The sequence below is a fragment of the Brassica rapa genome, chromosome A07 (genome assembly GCF_000309985.2).
Source record: "Brassica rapa cultivar Chiifu-401-42 chromosome A07, CAAS_Brap_v3.01, whole genome shotgun sequence".
NCBI classification, from domain to species: domain Eukaryota; kingdom Viridiplantae; phylum Streptophyta; class Magnoliopsida; order Brassicales; family Brassicaceae; genus Brassica; species Brassica rapa.
The window spans coordinates 17054412-17074030 of record NC_024801.2 but is presented as its reverse complement, the minus strand read 5'-3'; the positions used below and the strand labels follow the sequence as shown (position 1 = coordinate 17074030).

The 19619-nt window shown below is 33.5% G+C and overlaps 2 protein-coding genes across 2 annotated transcripts; both read left to right on the top strand.

Moving 5' to 3' along the window:
* The first annotated feature begins 3160 nt into the window (after positions 1–3160).
* On the top strand, positions 3161–6996 carry LOC103850224 (E4 SUMO-protein ligase PIAL2). The gene is made up of 15 exons (XM_009126943.3): positions 3161–3519; positions 3604–3676; positions 3758–3823; positions 3913–3978; positions 4054–4136; positions 4255–4306; positions 4387–4458; positions 4593–4660; positions 4747–4795; positions 4887–5073; positions 5182–5233; positions 5318–5369; positions 5447–5563; positions 5654–6253; positions 6333–6996. Exons 1-15 carry the CDS (start codon positions 3338–3340, stop codon positions 6786–6788), a joined length of 2175 nt encoding a protein of 724 aa, XP_009125191.2. The 5' UTR covers positions 3161–3337; the 3' UTR covers positions 6789–6996.
* Positions 6997–7228: 232 nt separating this feature from the next.
* Positions 7229–13593, top strand: LOC103850388 (disease resistance protein RML1A-like). The gene is made up of 4 exons (XM_009127131.3): positions 7229–8501; positions 9374–10481; positions 10571–10867; positions 10941–13593. Exons 1-4 carry the CDS (start codon positions 8038–8040, stop codon positions 12048–12050), a joined length of 2979 nt encoding a protein of 992 aa, XP_009125379.2. The 5' UTR covers positions 7229–8037; the 3' UTR covers positions 12051–13593.
* Positions 13594–19619: the final 6026 nt, after the last annotated feature.

The window sequence follows — 19619 nt, the reverse complement described above, 5'->3', positions numbered from 1 at the left end:
TAATATGTAATATTTGACTGACTCTCGAATTATTCGTACAAAGACTAAATGAAATAATATGTTTGCATATGGTGAATGAATGATGACACATCTCCACTTCTCTCTGCTTGGACTGAAGGGAGCTCCTTTTCTTTGTTTTCTAATATTTCTACATTTCATTATATATACAAGCACTGAACTTATGTGTGCGAGTGAAGATCAATTTCAACATTGATATGAGTTTCTTCAAAAAAAACGTCTACGTAGAAGTATCATTTCTCTTTTTCTGAATTGCTACTCCACTTGTTATTTTGATAATATACATATTTACTTCATCAAAACTATTAGATGAGTGTATTCAATTAAGGTGATGTTTACTAAAATAACAAATTACCGCATTTAAACATGAATTTTAAAATTTCTGTTAAAACTCAGTGTTATTAAATTTGTTATTTGATAAAAAAATCACTGTTATCGATTTTTTTTTGAATTTGTGTAGTCTTCTTCTAGTTAATTTAGAGTATTTAGTGTAATATCCTAGTTAAATTTAAAATCTCATAATTTTAAAATGAGATTTTAGACTGGTTTAACTAACTTTATAGTAACTTCCCTGTTATCATAAAATCTTTCTAATTTTATTACTTATAAATTTTTCTAGTTAGAAATTCAAATAAGACATACAAACAAAAGCTTGTTTACGTAAATTCTTTTTTCTCAACACAGGTGAGTGCAACTTTTTTTTGTCATGAGTGCAACTTAAATGTATATTTTCTAAAGTGCTCTTGATTTTTTTATTATTATCCCGAAATTATATGAGAGAAATGTCTACAGGTTGAAGTACACGATCTGGCCACCTAGTATTTTGTCATATCTGAAATGAGTGATTCGATTCTTGCCAGATGAAATTTCAAAGTTTAATAAATGGTCTTCCAACATAACGAAAAACAAAGATCTAAGTGATTAAGCACTAGATCAAAGTGTGCTTTGGTAATGTCCAACATTTAGGATTCGGTGCGCAATTTTTGTTCTATTTGTTTGCAACCAAAAACAAGCATAATGGTCCCCAACTTATCATAATATTGACAAGATCTTTAAACAATATCAACCCACTTCATAAAATAAAATTTAAAAAACATGGAGATAAATATAAAAAATGCTCCTAAGCTGTGGACGCAGTTTTGTAAAATGGTGACCAATAACATAGTAAAAGTTCATTAAGTCAATGGATTTTGTCAATTGCATGTTTATCTAGAAATGAATATGTCACTTCCTTTTTTTCTGTCACAAGAATATATCACTTCCACGATATTGTTGCCTAAAAAAATCCTCTCTTAGGATTTTTTTTTGTCACAAGAATATGTCACTTCTCTAGAATATGGGAGATACTGGAGTCCAAAAAAACCAATGAAACTAGCTTGAAAACAAAGGATATCCACTAAACTAGGTTAACAATTATATCTACCAAATGAGAGCAGTTTGTCTCTATATGCATCATAGTAGAGGAAAGTTCTCGGACGCATGAAATTACCCAATAGTAGTCTTTCCGTCTTAGAATGAAGAGCCGAGAGACTTTTATGACATGCTTGGATTCCAAAGTGTTATATTGCCGTTTGATTCATATGTTTCCACCCTAGTTCACTGACCATACCATGACTGATCCATGAAGCATCAATTTGGCAGGTCTGAAGTTTGGGGTTCCAAGAGGAGGGGAGGGGATCAAAGCAACGACATAGACTTGTGGGTGGGGGGGGGGGGGGGGGGGGGGGGGTCATATTCCCCTTTGCCGCCATCGAGGTTCACTATTCTCCAGACCGTCGGAATATAAAAAACCATAGAAGGAGATATCGTTCATGCTGGAAAAGAAGCAGTCTCTCTACTGATGTTTTTCTATGTTATACCCAGAAGACCGCCATGAACTCCGACTGAAGAGATGATCAGAGTGATTTTAATAACACACATCAAAAGTCGTCTAGCGAAAGTAGATCTGACAAGCGGAAGACAAAAGTCGAGAAGATCGAAGTATGTTACAACGAAACAAAAGATCTGATCATTAGACCCGAAAGTGTTTTGGTCTCTCTTCCTCTCCGTGAAAAATTTTAGCGAGAGAACGGAGAGGGAGAAAACTAAATACGATCCACGTTGGTCGTCCTTTAGTCTTAATAATTTAATGAATAAATTTTATAGTATTTTAATTGTTAGCTTCTCCATGATTTTAGAAATAATTAGTCCTCTTAATAATTTTATAAATAACTTTTTATAATATTTATATAATTTAATATTAAAAGTTTTGGAAAATTATGATAATTACATGTCTAATCCACATAAATATTTGATATTATCTTATTTATTATTATTTAAAAGTGAATTTTTGTATACTATTAATATATATATATATATACTATTATTTACGAAATGATTTGTTGCATTCGAGCTATCATTAAAAGTTAGAGTGATTAACATCATTGATGTTGCTTGATGGGAATGTTGGGCTTAACTGCCAGTGCGGGCGGAGGAGTGGGAGCGATGGATGGTTTGAGGATGGCTGCTCTGCGTAGTTCTAAAGTCGTTTCTATTTTTCTTTTTAAAAAATCAAAAATTGTGAGAGTCAAACTTAAATTAAGAACTTCAATAGTAAAAGTCTTCAAAGTCATAAGGATCCTTAGTTTTAAACCACATAAATTTTCTGGTTTATGAATTGTTAATATATATATATATATATATATATTTTAAATACAGTATAATCTCTTTAAATTAATAATCTATAAATTAATATACACTAAAAATCTCTATAAAATAATATAATTTTATAGTCTTAATTGAATTTTTGGATAAATTAGTATATCGATAAATTAATATCACTATAAATTAATAAAAAAATATAGTTTTGGTGTAGTCTCAACATTATTAATTTATAGAGGTTTCACTGTGGATAAATGTTTTAATGGCATAGTAAAAAAGACAAGTATATGTCGGGTATCAGTTTGATTCGGGTATTTTAGATTTCGGATAGTTCGGATAGGGAATAGATGATTCATTTACTACTTGACATATTTTCGGTTCGGTTCGGATAGTTTATGGGTGTGGTCCGGGTAGTAAAACTAAAAACGAAAATATCCGGAAAAAAATCGGTAGAAAAGGCCGAAGTGTAGCAAATTGGGCTTCAATCACAAAGGCCCAGTAAAAGCCCAATAGTTGAATACTCTCGTGTCACCACAACAGGTGTTCGACTGAACAGACGTTAGCTTTGTCCCCTTTCTCTTCATCGAGTGAGAATCGAATCAATAAGGAGGAACCGTTTGATTTCATTGTTCAAAATCCAAGAAAAGGATACATTTGCGTCGACGACTGACTCCAATCGATGTCATCTGCGTCTACGGCGGTGCGTCCGGTGGCTGGAACTGGGTTACCGGAGAAGGCGGCAGCAGCTCTGGTCAATTCATTTCGTTTGGCCTCCGTGACGCAACGGTTAGCTTTCCACATTCAGACCGGCGCCAAAAGCGACGTCAAAGAGTTCCAAAGCTGCTGCATCTCTCTCGCCAAGTAACATAATTTGCTTTAACACTCAATTTCAATTGCAATTTCAGTTTCTGTCTTTGGGGTTTTAATTGATTGGATTGGAAGCAGAGGAATTGATTTTGCGATAGCTAATAATGAAATCCCGAAGAAGGTTGAAGATCTTCCCTCCTTGCTTAAACAGGTGACTTAACTGACAAATATCGAGACGTTTTGAATGGATTGAGGCCATTGTTACTGTAACTTATATATGGGTTTGTGTTAGGTGTGCCGACATAGAGATGATGTCTACACTAAGACTGCTGTTTTGGTGCTCATGATCTCTATTAAGGTAACGTCAGAATAATGAAAGAATGCCACTTTTTGTTTAGAAGAATGATTTTAGTCAAAAGTGTAAGGACTTTTGTGTTAATGGCACAGCATGCTTGTAAACTGGGATGGTTTTCAGATAGCGAGGCTCAAGAACTCATCGCCCTTGCTGATCAGGTCTGTCTTCTTTTGAGATATGAGGAGGATTACAGATTATTTGAGGGAGCTACTAATGTTTTCCTTATTTTTCAGATGAAAAATGGTTTCGGGAATCCTGAAAACACTATCCCTGTTATTCAAAGTCCTGGTGGTACATTATCGCAGATCATGGAGAGGTAGCTTTTTGCTTTCACTTTCTTTGTTGGTTTACGTACTCATGTCACAAGCTTCTTGGAACAGAATGGTGTACTCACTTGAAACAAATCTATGCGTTGGTTTCTTTCTGATCTTCAGGTTTTATCCACTTGTGAAGCTTGGGCATGTTCTTGTTTCTCTTGAAGTGAAGGTGATGTTCTATCTTCTGGTTTGAACATGTTATCCTCTAACTGTGCTCCTTTTCATTTTTGTTTTCTTTTTACATGACAGTCTGGCTATACAATGCTTGCACATGATTTCCATATCTCGAAGAATATGCCGCATTCTCCTCAAGAGAAAATTGTACGTATGGCTTGTGTGTTGTCTATGATATCATTTTTCATTGTGAATCTTTGTTTCTTCTTGTTGATGCACTAGCTTTCTGTCTTATGGTTAGCATATTATCCCACTAACTCCACGTTCATGTTTGCTCTCAGCGGCTATTTGTTGTCCAGACAGAAAACATAGACACGTCCGCCTGTATTATCAATCCTCCAGAAGTCAGGTATGAGTAAAGAATTTGCTCTTTTTCATCGCTGACACGAAATATGATCCAATTTTAACCTCCTGGCCTTTGTATCAAAACTGCAGCTTCATTTTAAATGGAAAGGTGGTCGAGAAGAGAGTTAATATCTCAATGGTTTGTGAAATTTTGATGTAATTTTGTATATTTGAACTAGTTATGTGCATGTGTTTATGTTTATTGTCAAGTCTTTATTTTAATATTTCAGGATTCGGGGCCTCAACTCCCAACAAATGTTACTGCCATCCTCAAATACGGAACAAACCTCTTACAAGTTATGGGCAATTCCAATGGTCATTACATCATTGTAATTGCTTTTACGGGTTTAGCACAGCTACCTGAAAAACCAGTTCTTAAAGAGTATGTGCAGTCTGGAGTGGTCGAGGCAAGTCCAGGTAATTCAAGATCACAAGGAATGAGGAAATTTTGCGTTTTATGCCCTGTGAATATTTCATTGACTTAGAATTAATGGCTCTGTACTTTCTTTTTGGTTCTGTCATTAGATTCTGACATCATTGAGGGGCCATCTCGAGTATCTCTCAGATGTCCTATAAGGTATCACTTCTGCATATTTTTGTGGACTATTGTGTAATGTTATGATTGTCTTTGGTCAGTTAATTTTAGTCTATATTATAACAGTCGCAGCCGGATCAAGCTTCCAGTCAAGGGCCAGTTGTGTAAACATCTTCAGGTGATACAGGGTTTTGAATTTATCTTCGTTTTCTCGTAAGACTTGTTATTTGTAGAAATAACTTTTTTCTGCTCCAGTGTTTTGATTTCTGGAATTATGTCAACATTAATATGAGAAACCCATCCTGGCGCTGCCCTCACTGCAATCAACCTGTTTCCTACCCAGAGATCCGTTTAGATCAAAACATGGTCGAGGCAAGTAACTCTCTACGCCGTAAGTTGCATACTACTATAATTTTGCATTGCATCTTAATATAGATAACTGGTCTCATTTCATATTCTCAGATATTAAAGGATGCGGGGCGCAATGCTGCTGATGTAGTCATCCATGCCGGTGGTACATGGAAGGTTGCAATGGAAAATAATGGAAACGAGGAACCTGTCCGTGATGCAATAATCCATGATCTTGAAGATCCAAATAGCTTGTTAAATGCTGGTCCTGTTGTCTTGGATCTTACTGGGGATGATGAGGACGATGCTGATATTGAACTATTTGGTAGCAACACCAAGGCTGTGGACCAGAAGCCCCACTTGTCAGATGCTCAGGGTCAATCTAATAATAACAACACAAGCAAAGATGCTTCAGTCGACGATTACTGTTCTATGTTTAACTTCTCGGATGTGATATCACTTGACGAGGTGATGCTAGATCACTTGAATACTGGAACTGGTCAGGATTACTTAAACTTATCTCAAGTACCAATGCCTCGAGATCCAGCACAAGTACCTGCGCCATTCTCACAGGCACCATCTCCAAGAGAGAGATCAGCAACTACTTCCACCGTCTTCCCATCTTCTCGGGTTCATGCTTCACCTGTTACTCCCGCTGGAACATATCTTAGTAGAACCTCCAGTCAGATGTCATCATTGACAACTTCATCACAGGTTAGTGAATCCGTATGAGAATTATACTTTCTTCGTCTTGAGTGAGTATTGAGATTTTGAGGGTATGTGTTCCTTGCAGAGCCGGGTGCACCCAGTCCAAGTTACGAGCCAGTCTCTTGGGAATGGATCATCTCTGGCTCAGTCTCCGCGTATCCCTAGAGTACTTGGTCCCCAGCCTAACAGTTATTTCGCACGAAGTCTAAACAGTAACCATTTAACCACTCAGACGCAGCGGCCGAGTAGTCCCCCTGTTCTATCAGTTTCCCGAACCAGTGACCTAATGGATGTGGACTCGGCTACTCCTGATACAAGCAACTGGCGCCCAAGGATGCGAGGCAGTATTACGCCCGGTTCATATTCCCCTGCTCTTGACCACATGATCATCCGACCTACCCAACCGTCTCAGACTAGGCTTCAAGTTTCACAACCGGGACAGACGCCACCGGTTCAGACATCTCAGGCTCTGCCACCGTTTTCAACCGCCCCTCCGACTTTCACGAGGCCTTCTGGACCGACAGCACCATGGGGAACTTGAGAGACCAGAACAAGGGAAGCTTGATGCTTAGGACAAACAACTCTATCAATAATGAACTTTTGTAACTTATCATTTTGCGCATGGCATGAACTCGAATTCCGGTATATAGTTTTCTGCTGACTTGTATAAATTAAAGATTGTTGGCCGTACTATTGTATTTACATAACGATCCCATAAATGGCGTATCTTTTAGGAGCAGTTTCGTTGATATTCAAATAGTTTCCTAAATAAAAACTAATCCTTGAGTGAAGATTAATAGTATAAGGCTTAGATTTGAAGGTACATGCCAAATCGAATGTAGTTAGTTCAACTCATCTTACCAAGCGCAGACAAATAAATCATTAGATGTAAACAAAACAATCATAACTGTTACATTTTTTTTTGTTTCTAAACACTTGTGTCTTGGGGGATGTGGGTGTGGTTAGAACTATACGCAGCGCTTTAATTAATTACACCAGTATCAAATTGACATAATTAATCTGAGGTTATAAGAGAAACTGGAGAGGAGCTGAAGTTGCTTGAGGAGAGGATTAAGAGTTTCCATGAGTTTCTCACAAGGATGGTTATGAATGCCTTCGTAAGTAGTCACGACAACGTTTGAGTCTTCTGCTAATCTCTGCAGTTGATTCTCACAAGGATGGTTTAGTCATGAGTAATACTAACCATGGTATGGTTCTTACCAATGCTTAAGCAAAAAAAAAAATGAATCAGTTCTTGAAACAGCCTCAAGGATTTAAACTTGAGTTAAATGAGTATTAATCAAATTCAACATGGATTACAGTGATGACTAGTTCATGGCCGGCCAGCTTTCTTTTTCTGCATCTCTTGCTCATGACTTCTTTCAAACATCACCAACTGTATATCTACTTTTCTTTGACAGTTAGGATAGTTATTTTTTTCATTACAAAAATTGATGCAACTTTCAATTAAGAAAACATGAAAACAGGCATTCTGATTAATTATTTGTTTTACTAAGCAAAGAGAGAGAATAAAACCAAGTCAGTTAGTTGATTCTAAAAAGGCCGCTGTCAATGAGGGCTTTAATGGCATTTTCTATTCAGTGCTTATCAATTATCATCATATCAAATTATAATTCACATCTCTTTGGAGTTTACCCTCTACATGTATTTATTCTTTATGCTTTTGCATTAGTTAAATAACACTTTCTCCTCTATAGATTGCTTTCTTTTCTAATAGCACTGCGGCTCTCTGATCATACATTCTTCAACTTATCATTACCCTCTCACTCATGGCTTCTTCTTCTCACCGGATAAGGAAATATCATGTGTTTCCAAGCTTCCATGGTCCGGATGTCCGTAGAAAGTTTCTTAGTCATTTACATTACCACTTTGCAAGCAAGGGAATCACGGTGTTTAAAGACCAGGAGATCGTAAGAGGCCAGACGATTGGACCAGAACTCAAACAAGCAATAAGAGAATCTAGGATCTCGATGGTGGTGCTATCAAAGAATTACGCTTCTTCCAGCTGGTGTTTAGATGAATTGGTGGAAATCTTGGAATGCAAGGAAGCTTGTGGGCAGATGGTGATGACTATTTTTTACGACGTTGATCCATCTGATGTACGACAACAGAGCGGTGATTTCGGAAGGGCTTTCGACAGAACTTGCAAAAGACAAACAGAGGAAGTGAAGCAGATATGGAGCAAAGCTTTAACTGATGTCGCAGAAATAGCCGGAGTACATTCTCTAAGTTGGTATGTAATTTTTTTCTTCTTTTTGAGTTTATTAGTTTGAAATGTTTTTAGCTTTTTTAGGGCTCGACTGGTTGAAACGTACCAGTTGCTGGTGTTGAACTTGCGGAGATAGGTGGTTGCGGTTTCTAGCGTTATTAATTGATTTGTGCGATTAGAAACTAGTGTGTTTACGGGTTATTTACGATTGGTTGATTATCAGATGTTGCAACGGTTTAATATTAAGTTACCAATATTAACACATTATAAAATTATAAAAATATCAAAACATACTATTAAGATAAATATAATAATTATCAATATAATATATTTAATAGCAATATTACATTTATTTATTTATTTTAGTCTAGATGAAAATTATAATTTTAATAAAATTTGTTGTGGAGATTTATATTAGAAATTTTAAGAAAATATTTTGTTTCATTTATATATGTATATATCTTTATATATTTATATTGATGTTTAAAATTTATAGTTAATATTCTTGATTTAAAGTTTTTCAATATAAATTATGACACTGTTAGTGAATGTAATATTGCTATTAAAAAAATTAGAAAACAGTTTCATATTTATTTATCCAATTGCAACTTTCCGCAACCGCAAAAAATAATAGGTACCAGCTTTTGATTTTAAAAAATCCGAAAGGGTTTGAAGTGATTTATATCGTTTTTTGTGATTGTTGTAAAACGCCAATGCTATCAACCGCAAAAGTTGTGTAGTGGAGAAACCAGTTAAACCCTTGATAAATGCTTCAAAGTTCTCAAATTTTAAACCCACTAACATTATTTTGTTTGCTTATTGGAGAAACTAAATTCATCAATTAGGCATGGGAAGAAAATTTAAATCGCACCAACATGATTTTGTGTTTTTTTCAGGGATGATGAGGCTAAGATGATGCAGAAGATTGTTGCAGATGTTTCCAAGAATCTGAATGTCACACTGTCCAGGGATTGTGACAAGGTTGTGGGACTTAGATCTCACTTAAGAAAAGTGCACTCTTTGTTATGCCTAGAATGCGATGAAGTGAAGATGATTGGAATCTGGGGTCCTGCGGGAATTGGTAAGACAACCATTGCTAGAGCTTTATATAACCAACTCTCTAGCAGTTTTCCACTTAGGTGTTTTATGGGGAACCTCAAGGGAAGCTACCATAAGAGCATAATGGGTGTTGATGACTATGATTCCAAGTTGTGTTTACAAAGCCAACTTCTGTCCAAGATTTTTAACCAAACCGACATGAAGGTACATGATTTATGTGCAATAAAGGAATGGCTACATGATCAGAGAGTTCTTATCATTCTTGATGATGTAGAGGAGCTAGAGCAACTAGATACCTTAGCGAAAGAAACTTCTTGGTTTGGTCCTGGAAGTCGGATCATCTTTACCATGAAAGATAAAAATATTTTGAAGGCACATGGGATCAAAGAAATTTATCATGTGGATCTTCCATCCAAAGAAGAAGCTCTTGAGATCTTATGCTTATCTGCTTTCAAACAAAGATCTCCACGGGAAGGTTTTAAAGAGCTTTCACATAGAATAGCTGAGTTTTGTGGTTATCTTCCCCTGGGTCTTTGTGTTGTGGGTTCATCTTTACGTGGAGCAAGCAAGAACGAATGGGGGCATCAATTATATAGATTAGAAACCAGTCTTGATAGAAAAATTGGGAATGTACTAAGAGTTGGATATGAAACACTGTTACAGAAAGAGCAAGAACTTTTTCTTCACATTGCATGCTTCTTCTACAATGAGAATGTAGATCACATGACAACCCTACTTTCAAAAAGTAACTTGGACGTCAGAAATGGATTGAAGACCCTGGCTGATAAATCTCTTGTGAAGGTATCTACTGATGGGCGGATAGTGATGCACTGTTTACTACAGAAATTGGGTAGACAGATAGTTCTTGAACAGTCTATAGAACCTGGGAGACGTCAGTTTTTAGTAGACCCTCAAGAGATTTGTGATGTACTAGCAAATGAAACTGTAAGTTCTTACATTTATATATATACTCTCTTGAGATATTGTCAATACATCTTTCACATTGTGACCACAATTTTGGAAAAATGTGGTAGGGTACTGGATCTGTCTTAGGTATATCATTTGATATGTCCAAGATCAGTGAGTTCTCTATAAGTAGGCGAGCCTTTGCAAGAATGCGTAATCTCCAATTCTTGAGATTTTACATAAATAAGCCAGGCATGCATAAAAAAGTTAGCTTGTTAGACGACATGGAATATCTACCTAGTCTAAAGTTACTAGACTGGAATTCATATCCAAGAAAACGTCTTCCTCCAAAATTCCGACCAGAGTGTCTCATCGAGCTCCGTATGCAATTCAGCAAGCTCGAGAAGCTATGGGGAGGAGTCCAGGTTGGTCCTTTACTTATCTATATATATGTTTCTGATATGTATAATAATAACCTTCATTTAATTTGTTGTGTAGCTGCTTGTAAATCTCAAGAAGATAGATTTGAGCTATTCCTTCAAGTTGAAAGAGATACCAAATCTTTCGGAAACTTCAAATCTCGAAATACTGAGACTTGTATTCTGTAAAAGTTTGGTGGAGCTTCCCTCCTCTATTTCGAATCTACACAAACTTAAAAAGTTGATAATGAAGGGGTGCAAAAAGCTACAAGTCATTCCTACCAACATCAACTTAGCATCTCTTGATGAAGTAGACATGAGTAACTGCTCAAGCTTGACAACTTTTCCAGACATTTCTAGTAACATCAAGCATCTCAATGTACGAAACACGAAGATTAGAGAAGTTCCTCCGACAATTGGCAGGCATTGGTCTAGTCTTACATGGCTTCATATTGGCAGCAGAAACCTCATGACATTAAGTTATGTCCCTGAAAGTTTAAGGAAGCTAGACCTAAGAAACAGTCATTTTATCACGATTCCAGATTGCGTCATTAGTCTTCCTTTTGTACAAAGTCTTATCATCCAAAACTGTAGAAAGCTCGTGTCACTACAGGGTCTCCCCCCTTCGCTTTGGTGTCTGGATGCAACTGATTGCAGATCACTCACGAGTGTACTTCACTCTTTCGGTGATCCGTGTGCAAGTTTTAACTACCGCAACTGTGTGATGTTGGAGGAAGAACCACGGAGAAGAATCATACAACAATGGGATTATAATTATTTATGCTTACCGGGTAAAGAAGTCCCTATAAACTTCACTCACAAAGCGACAGGAAACTCCATAGGCGTCCCTATGAGCTCAGCATCGTCAAGATTCAAGGCTTGCCTTCTGCTTTCTCCAGTAAAGGGATATCCACTTTTTGATATAACTTGTCGTCTAAGAAGCAAAGAAGGTATACTCCTAAACGAAGTGGAGTACTGGATTTCAGGGCTGTCTCCAAAGTTTCTGACGGAACATCTCCTAATATTTTGTGGGGACTTGTTTCAAACTGACAAATGCCATGAATTGGATATCACTACGAGTGAGATTCTGTTTGAATTCAGCTGTAGGGACAACGATGACAAGATTATTGAGTGCGGTGTACATATCTTGAGGGAGGAAGGCGAGAGTAGTAGCAGCGCAATGGATTAGGTGCAGCTACTTTGTATCGACATTTTGTTGCGTCTCTGCCGTTTTAGTTAGCTAGATTAGGTGTTGGTATTATACTGTTGTGTGTTGGTGAATAATTGACAGACTTGTATTGCTAGTTCACTGTATTGCTGTTTGGTTAAAAGCTTTGGTTTAACTAAATTGAGTATGGAGACATGCGCTTCAAAGAGTTTAGTTATTTCACAATGGATTGGTATTCATTCAAAGGTTGGAATACAAAGCCTAATACAGAAACTGAATGAAAAAAGTAAAATCTCTTCAAAATCTAATTCTAAAGAAAAAAACTAGTTGGGTGATGTGTTTAGTGGATAAGTATGTTGATATGAATGATGTTATATGAGTGTTGATTGTTTAGCATGGTGGGTGATGTATGTTATAAGACTAGAATTTTTCATGCAAATTGGTTAGTCGTGTTAGAAGTGATGTGGGAAAACAAGACCATTCTCACTGAATTACTTTATGTTATTCACTTCTTCTTTTCTCTTTTTAGTGCATGCAGATGTTTCTTGTATGTAAAGTTAAGGTACAAGAGGGTCATAGTGATTGGGACAGGCGTTACATTATGACTAGAAGTGATGCCGGTGTTTGTGTATATATAATTGTTTTCTCTTGATAATTTTTCTCTATATTTAATGGTACTTTTCTACAGAAATTTCAGTGTGAAAGTATATATCGATTTCAGTGTGAAACTATATATCGATTTGCAGACTTCCATCCGGTATGAATTCAAATAGATCTATAAAATCTGATAACAATATATACTATCAAACCTAAAGAAGATGGTATTGAGTAGTTATAAACCGAATATCAAGGTTTTTGGAAATATTCGTGATTCGATCTGTTTTTTCGAATAATCAATTACTCGATTCGATTTGATCATCAACTACTCGGATATTATCCGGATATCCAAAAAATTATATTTTAACCAGATATCTGATTCCATCCATATAAACAAATAAAAATTAAAAACTAAATTAAAAAAATAACAAAACTAATATAAATTGTAATATTTATTACAAAAATAAAAGATTTATTTACTTTTTCAAGCTCTAAGGACTAAAATAATCAATTTGATAAATAAAATTATTATATAATTTGTATATAATCATATATATATATATATATATATTTATGCATATAACGGATCGGATCGGATACCCGTTTCTAAAAATATTAGTATTTTTTATATGATTTGTTTTTTATGGACATATTAATATTTGTTTTGCTTCATATAATTAAAATGGATAATAAATCGAATCAAAATTTATGAATATTTTGTATATTCCTAGATTGGTGCTATTCTTTTTATTGGAAAGAATCTGAATCTCTTGAATGCTACGATAATTGAGACAGTGACTCTCGTTATTTTTAGTGTTACTTTTGGGTTCACTCTAGGGGGTAACCAATAGGATTTCGTTATTTCATATTCTATATCTTTTAAAAGAAGAAACAAAATATTTTTAAATTATATTATATTTTTAAAATAAAAAGTAAAAAAAAATACTTGTGACAAAAACAAAGAATTAAAAAAAAAATTTATAATGTTGTCAGCGAAAAACTAAACCCTAAATCCTAAATCCTAAATCCTAAACCCTTTGGTAAATCCTAAATCATTGGATAGATCTTAAACTCTAAATCAAAAACACTAAACACTAAAACACTCAACGGTTTATGATTTAGGGTTGAGGATTTAAGGTTTAGTGTTTTGTTGACGACGTTAAAAATATTTTTTTAAAAAATTCTTTGTGACTACTACTATTTTTTTTTTTTAAAAACATAATATAACTTGATAATATTTGGTTTTCTTTTTTAAAAATTATCAAACGTGAAATAATAAAATATTATTGGTTGGTGAATCTAGAGGTTCATTCTAAGGGGTGACTAGGGTGAATCCAAAAATAAATCTTATTTTTATGAGTTTGATGGATCTTCCTTCCTGTAATACAATTTTTTCATAAAATGAGTGTTGTGTGAAAGAGTGCAGCAACTACGTAACATTTTTTTATCTTTCACATCGAGTTATTCGAAAAAAAACAGCATTTCTTTTTGAGATTATCAAGATTTCTACGATCTTTCACTCTCTTGATGCTTCTAAAGATTGACGTTTCTACACCATCATCTAAATGTAGAAAGCTACTACAGACATTTTTAACTTTCAACTTTGATACATTATCTTCATGTATGGATAAATTTTTTTATATGGACAATTATTAGAAAAATAGCACCGTATGACGTTCAAAAATATTATATTCACAGGCCATTTTTCCTATTTTGCTCCTATACAGAGTGTATTTTTATATAATATTGTATTTATTTTTTATTTTATTTTATTTTTTATAATAAAAACGTCTGGCCACTTAATCAAAATGTCTTATTAGACGACTAAGTCAAGGTTGATTTTAAGACGACTAGGTCAATATTCTAACAAAAATAATCTTGCTTATCTACTAATAATAGCAATCCCAATTAATTCCAAAGGTTGTGAGTCCACTTATGTTAAAAGGTTGTGTCTTTTGAAAAAAAAGTGTAAAGGGTTGTGTCTTTTCTAAAAGTTCTATGTTGGAAGGTTGTGTATTTTCCAATTAATTTCTAAGGTTGTGAATCCACTTATGTTGAAAGGTTGTGTCTTTTGAAAAAGTAGTGTAAAGGGTTGTGTCTTTTCTAAAAGTTATATGTTGTAAGGTTGTGTCTTTTCCAATTAATTACTAAGGTTGTGAACTTCAATTATGTTGAAAGGTTGTGTCTTTTGAAAAATATGTATAGAGGGTTGTGTCTTTTCTAAAAGTTATATGTTGTAAGGTTGTGTCCTTCTAAAAATAGTCTAAGTTGTGACTATTCACTAGTATCTTTTAAAAAGTGAGAAGTTGTGAGTATTAGAAGAATACGACTATTCATATTGAAGGGTTGTGACTATTCAAATAGGCTTTAAAAAATCTATAAATAGTCTCTTCCATGCATTTTTCAAATCAAATTTTCACTAATCTACTAATAATAAAATGGTGAAAAAAATAATGTCAAAGTTGTAACTTTTCATCTAAACAAGGTGTCTTTTTCATCTCAAAGTGGGATTGCTTTAAAAAATATTGGTTTTATTTAAGTAATGTGTTAGTTTATATAATAAGTGTTGGTATTTTATAAGAACTCTCCCAAAAATTTAAAAAAATATTATAAATGAGACGGGTCATATTAACGTAAATCAACATATATTTATTACAATATTCAATTTTTTGAATATTCATTTTCAATAAATAAAGCAGGTAGATAAATATACAAAATAACAATTACCAACATATAAATTATAATTGTTTAAAATTATAAACTAATAATTTTAATATTATGTCTTAAATAGGAAAAAAAATTATATATCATGCAAAAAAAATTTTGCATTTTGTTCAAAAAGTGGTTGAAGATAACTATCATGTGAAAAATGTATGAAAAAACTTAAAAAAGATGAAGACACAATTGTATGCAATATGTGTTTTGATAAAAAAATTAAAGGGAACATTAAGGTTTATAAAATATATATATATATATATATATATATATATTTGAATACTTTGTAAATCATATTTTAATCATCAAAATTAAATTTAATTATTTATATGATTTAAGTTTTTTATCAGGCATATAAAATTATAAATTATAGATTATAATATATTCTTTATAAAATGAGTTCCCGTGCGATATCGCACGGGCTCTTTGCCTAGTGTATAACAAGAATAAACTTGGGTTAATAATATTGCATTTATACCTTGGTATCTAACCGGTAACACCTGCAATAAAAATGTTAAATTACTAATTAGTTTAAGAGAATAATTTGTGGCATCTCGTTATTTTCACACCCTTCTCCAAATAATTTTTTATTTGGAAACTTTTTGGAAGTTTAAAGCTCCCTTCTCCGATTTTCTAGACGACGGCATTACCAACTGAATTCCTAAAGTATTTTCCTTGAACAGCAGATCGTATTCGAAGCCTTTCTCGGTGCCGGACGGGGAAGCTTCTCAGATTCTGATATCTACAGTCGCGAGGACGCTAGAACATGAGATTCGTCAACTGGAAGTAACGGTTGCCGATTTGACTTAGTTGCGGAAAAAAAATCAACACTATGAGTTCTGATTGTTGTCTTATTATCTCTGATTATGTTAAAGTTTCTAGTCTTTTATGTTACTGTGTTAACCAGTTGACAAGATTTGAAAAATATGAAATACAAGTGTTTTTATGTTGCATGTTAGATTTACTATGTTTAAACGTATTACATCAAAAATGTAAGGCTTTTGTCTGATTTATATTCAACTTTCGAATGGGCATTGTTACTCGAATAAATGGAATATATTTGCGATATCTGTAGAGTATATGTATAGAAGGGTAGATTAGTCATTCTATACATATACTCTACAATATCTTCATGCTGGTACGGTTAAAATAGATATTTCTTGTTGTTGTTGAATAAAATGAAAAATAAAATATGCACAATGGGCATGAGTGCATCATATGTTGTATATAGCATATTGTTTTATAAATTAAAATAGAATAGATTCTGCTTTATTCATATAATGCAGTCTTTTCTGCCATGCTCGCATGTATATTTATATAGGTGCTTTAAGCAGAATAGATGCAGGAGTCCTATATAAACAGAATAGACTTAAACATTTGTCTCAGCTTACAGCGAGTATCCTTTACATATTATGTGTTCTTCTTCTGTTTTGTTTGTATGTCTCTTTCTATACAAGTAGTTAAACATAATAGACTCCGAGCCCAATATAAAAAGAATAGATTTAGTCACCTTTATGCTTTAAACAGAATAGACAAACTTGTTATCCATTCTTTTTCTTTTTCATTTGAGTTCATAGCTACAATCAACAATGTTATTCATTCTTTTTCCTTTTCACCGGATACTTGCCAAAGGTAAAATGTTAATTAATAAGTTAATAACGTCAAAATCAATATCCCTTTAGTATTAAAGGAGGAGCATTATTAAAAACTAACATTAAGCTCATGTGTTAATAACAAGAATGCCATTTCTTAGGTGGCAACACCATATTCACTCTCACCTCTCTAATTAATTATCCTCTCTTTATTAGACTTATTACATTTTTGCCATTATTCATTAATTGCAACTTAACATAATGTTTTATTCACATTTACATAACATGTTTGTTAGTGTGTATGCATTGTGATCTCTAACTTAGTTTACACTCGGTTTGTTTGATTGGTCCAAGCAAAACCAATGCATCATGGTTTAGTTGCATGACAAACCACAATTTTGTCTAATCGACATTACATTATTTAAAATTTTTAAAATAATATTGTATAAGCACAAAATCTATTTGACAGTTTTAATAATAATAAAAAATAATTTCTCCTGAAGAACAATTTACAAAAGTTAGCCAATGGAATAAAAATGGTTTTCATTAGAACGAAAAATGTGTTTTCTATGAAATTTGAATCATAAATTCTACTTTTACTTTAATATTAAAAAACCATATTTGTTAAGAAAATTTTATTTAAACTTATTATATAACGTTTAAGAGCGAAAATACGTTTTCTATGATATTAGAATCACACATATGGTTTTTTACTTTAATATTAAAAAATCATATATGTTAAGAAGATTTTATTCAAATTAATATGTTTTGTTCAAAAGATTTTACTTAAACCATATTGAAAAAAAACATATATGTTAAGAAGATTTATTCAAATTAATATATTTTGCTCAGAAGATTTTATTTAAACTACACCATTAAATATGGTTTTCTGTGATATTTGAATCACAAATTCTATTTTTACTTTAATATTGAAACAACCATATATGTTAAGAAGATTTTATTCAAATTAATATATTTTAAGCTGACCACTGTACGTCAGATGTTTAAATTACGCTAGATACATTTTTCCTAAAATGATATAAAATACAATGCACTTCATGATAATGTCATTTTCTCTTGAACCCTATAAAGAATGCCATCCAAACGCTCTGCAATTATATCATTTATTCCCGCGCCCTGAACATTCCAAAAATCGATTATACATTGTCAATTAGCATTACTTGTGTGCAAATGAATGATCTTCATTTTTTTTTTTTTGAAACACAAGGAATTATCTTCATAATATTCAAAACTATGAATGTTTTGAATTAAATATGACACAAATTCCTGTTTTAAACACACTCATTAATATAATTGATTTTGGTAATAGAAAATTACTGTCGCATTAGGAATGTTTTGAGATAAATATAACACTAATTCCTATTTTAAACATACTCATTAATATTATATGATTTTTAATGAAAAATTACAATCAAAACCGAATCATACATGCTTTTATTGATCGACATTGATTGAGTTTTAATTTATTTGCGTTGACCAATATGTAATTGTTTCTTATAATAGACTAATAGTCCATCGAATCTAACGTGAATTTGAATTACGAACATGATTATGGTAAATGATGGACAATCAATATTAATTTTCAATATGCAAATAAAGATGGTGATTAGTTATCATTATTTACCCTAGCGCCACGCCTTTTTGTATATATATATATACAAGGCTCTTTATCTACATTTTCTCACCATATTCTCCTTCCCAATATATCTTTACAACAAACATTTTTGCAAGCAAACACTCATGGCGGACCTTCTCAGTACATCATCCCCCTATTATTTTCTTATATTTTGTTTCTTTCATATTTTATTAGTCTATTTCTTATCCTATGTTTTATTTTATATTTATAATTTAATTATGACACTACAAGAAAACTCAAGCTTAACGAGGAATATTAACGAGGAAAAAAAAACCTCGTAAGTTTACGTCAACTTTACGAGGATTTTACGTGAATAACGGTATCATCGTTATTTCCTCGTAAACTAACGACAAAAACCGTTCGTCGTAAAGTCGATGTAATCTGACGTGTCATTTACGAGGAAATAACGATGATATCATGTTTCACGTACGTTCCTCGTAAAGTGGACGTAAACTTCGCGTCTTATTTACGAGGAAACTATTTACTTGGATTTAGCGAGGAAATTTTGAATCCACCAACTTTGTAAGTGACACACGTTTTTTTTTTGCACCTAATTAATTTTGAATCCACCAACTTTGTAAGTGACACACGGAGATTATTGAAGTCGAATTTCCAGGGATACTGAAGCTGAAATGCGTCCTCTTCAAATGTGAATGGTTCGACCCCGTCGTCAACATAGGTGTTCGGTCTAACAAATTCGGTGTAGTTGATGTCAACGGTGGACGACGGTACAACAAATTCGAGCCTTTCATCTTAGCTTCACAAGCAGACCAAGTTAGCTTCCTTCCATACCCTCGGATGAGAGATTCGGGTATAAATAGGTTAGCAGTGATCAAAGTAACACCTCGAGGACGAATCATCAGTGGAGAAGAACCACCATTGCAAGAAGAACAGATAAATGGAGTCGAGGAACCTGAACAAGAAATTGATGACATCCTTCTCATTGATCCGCATAATCACGAGTACGAAGATCTTACCGATGATGCCACAGACGAAGCTGTTGAAGACGAGTTTAATGAAAATGAAGAC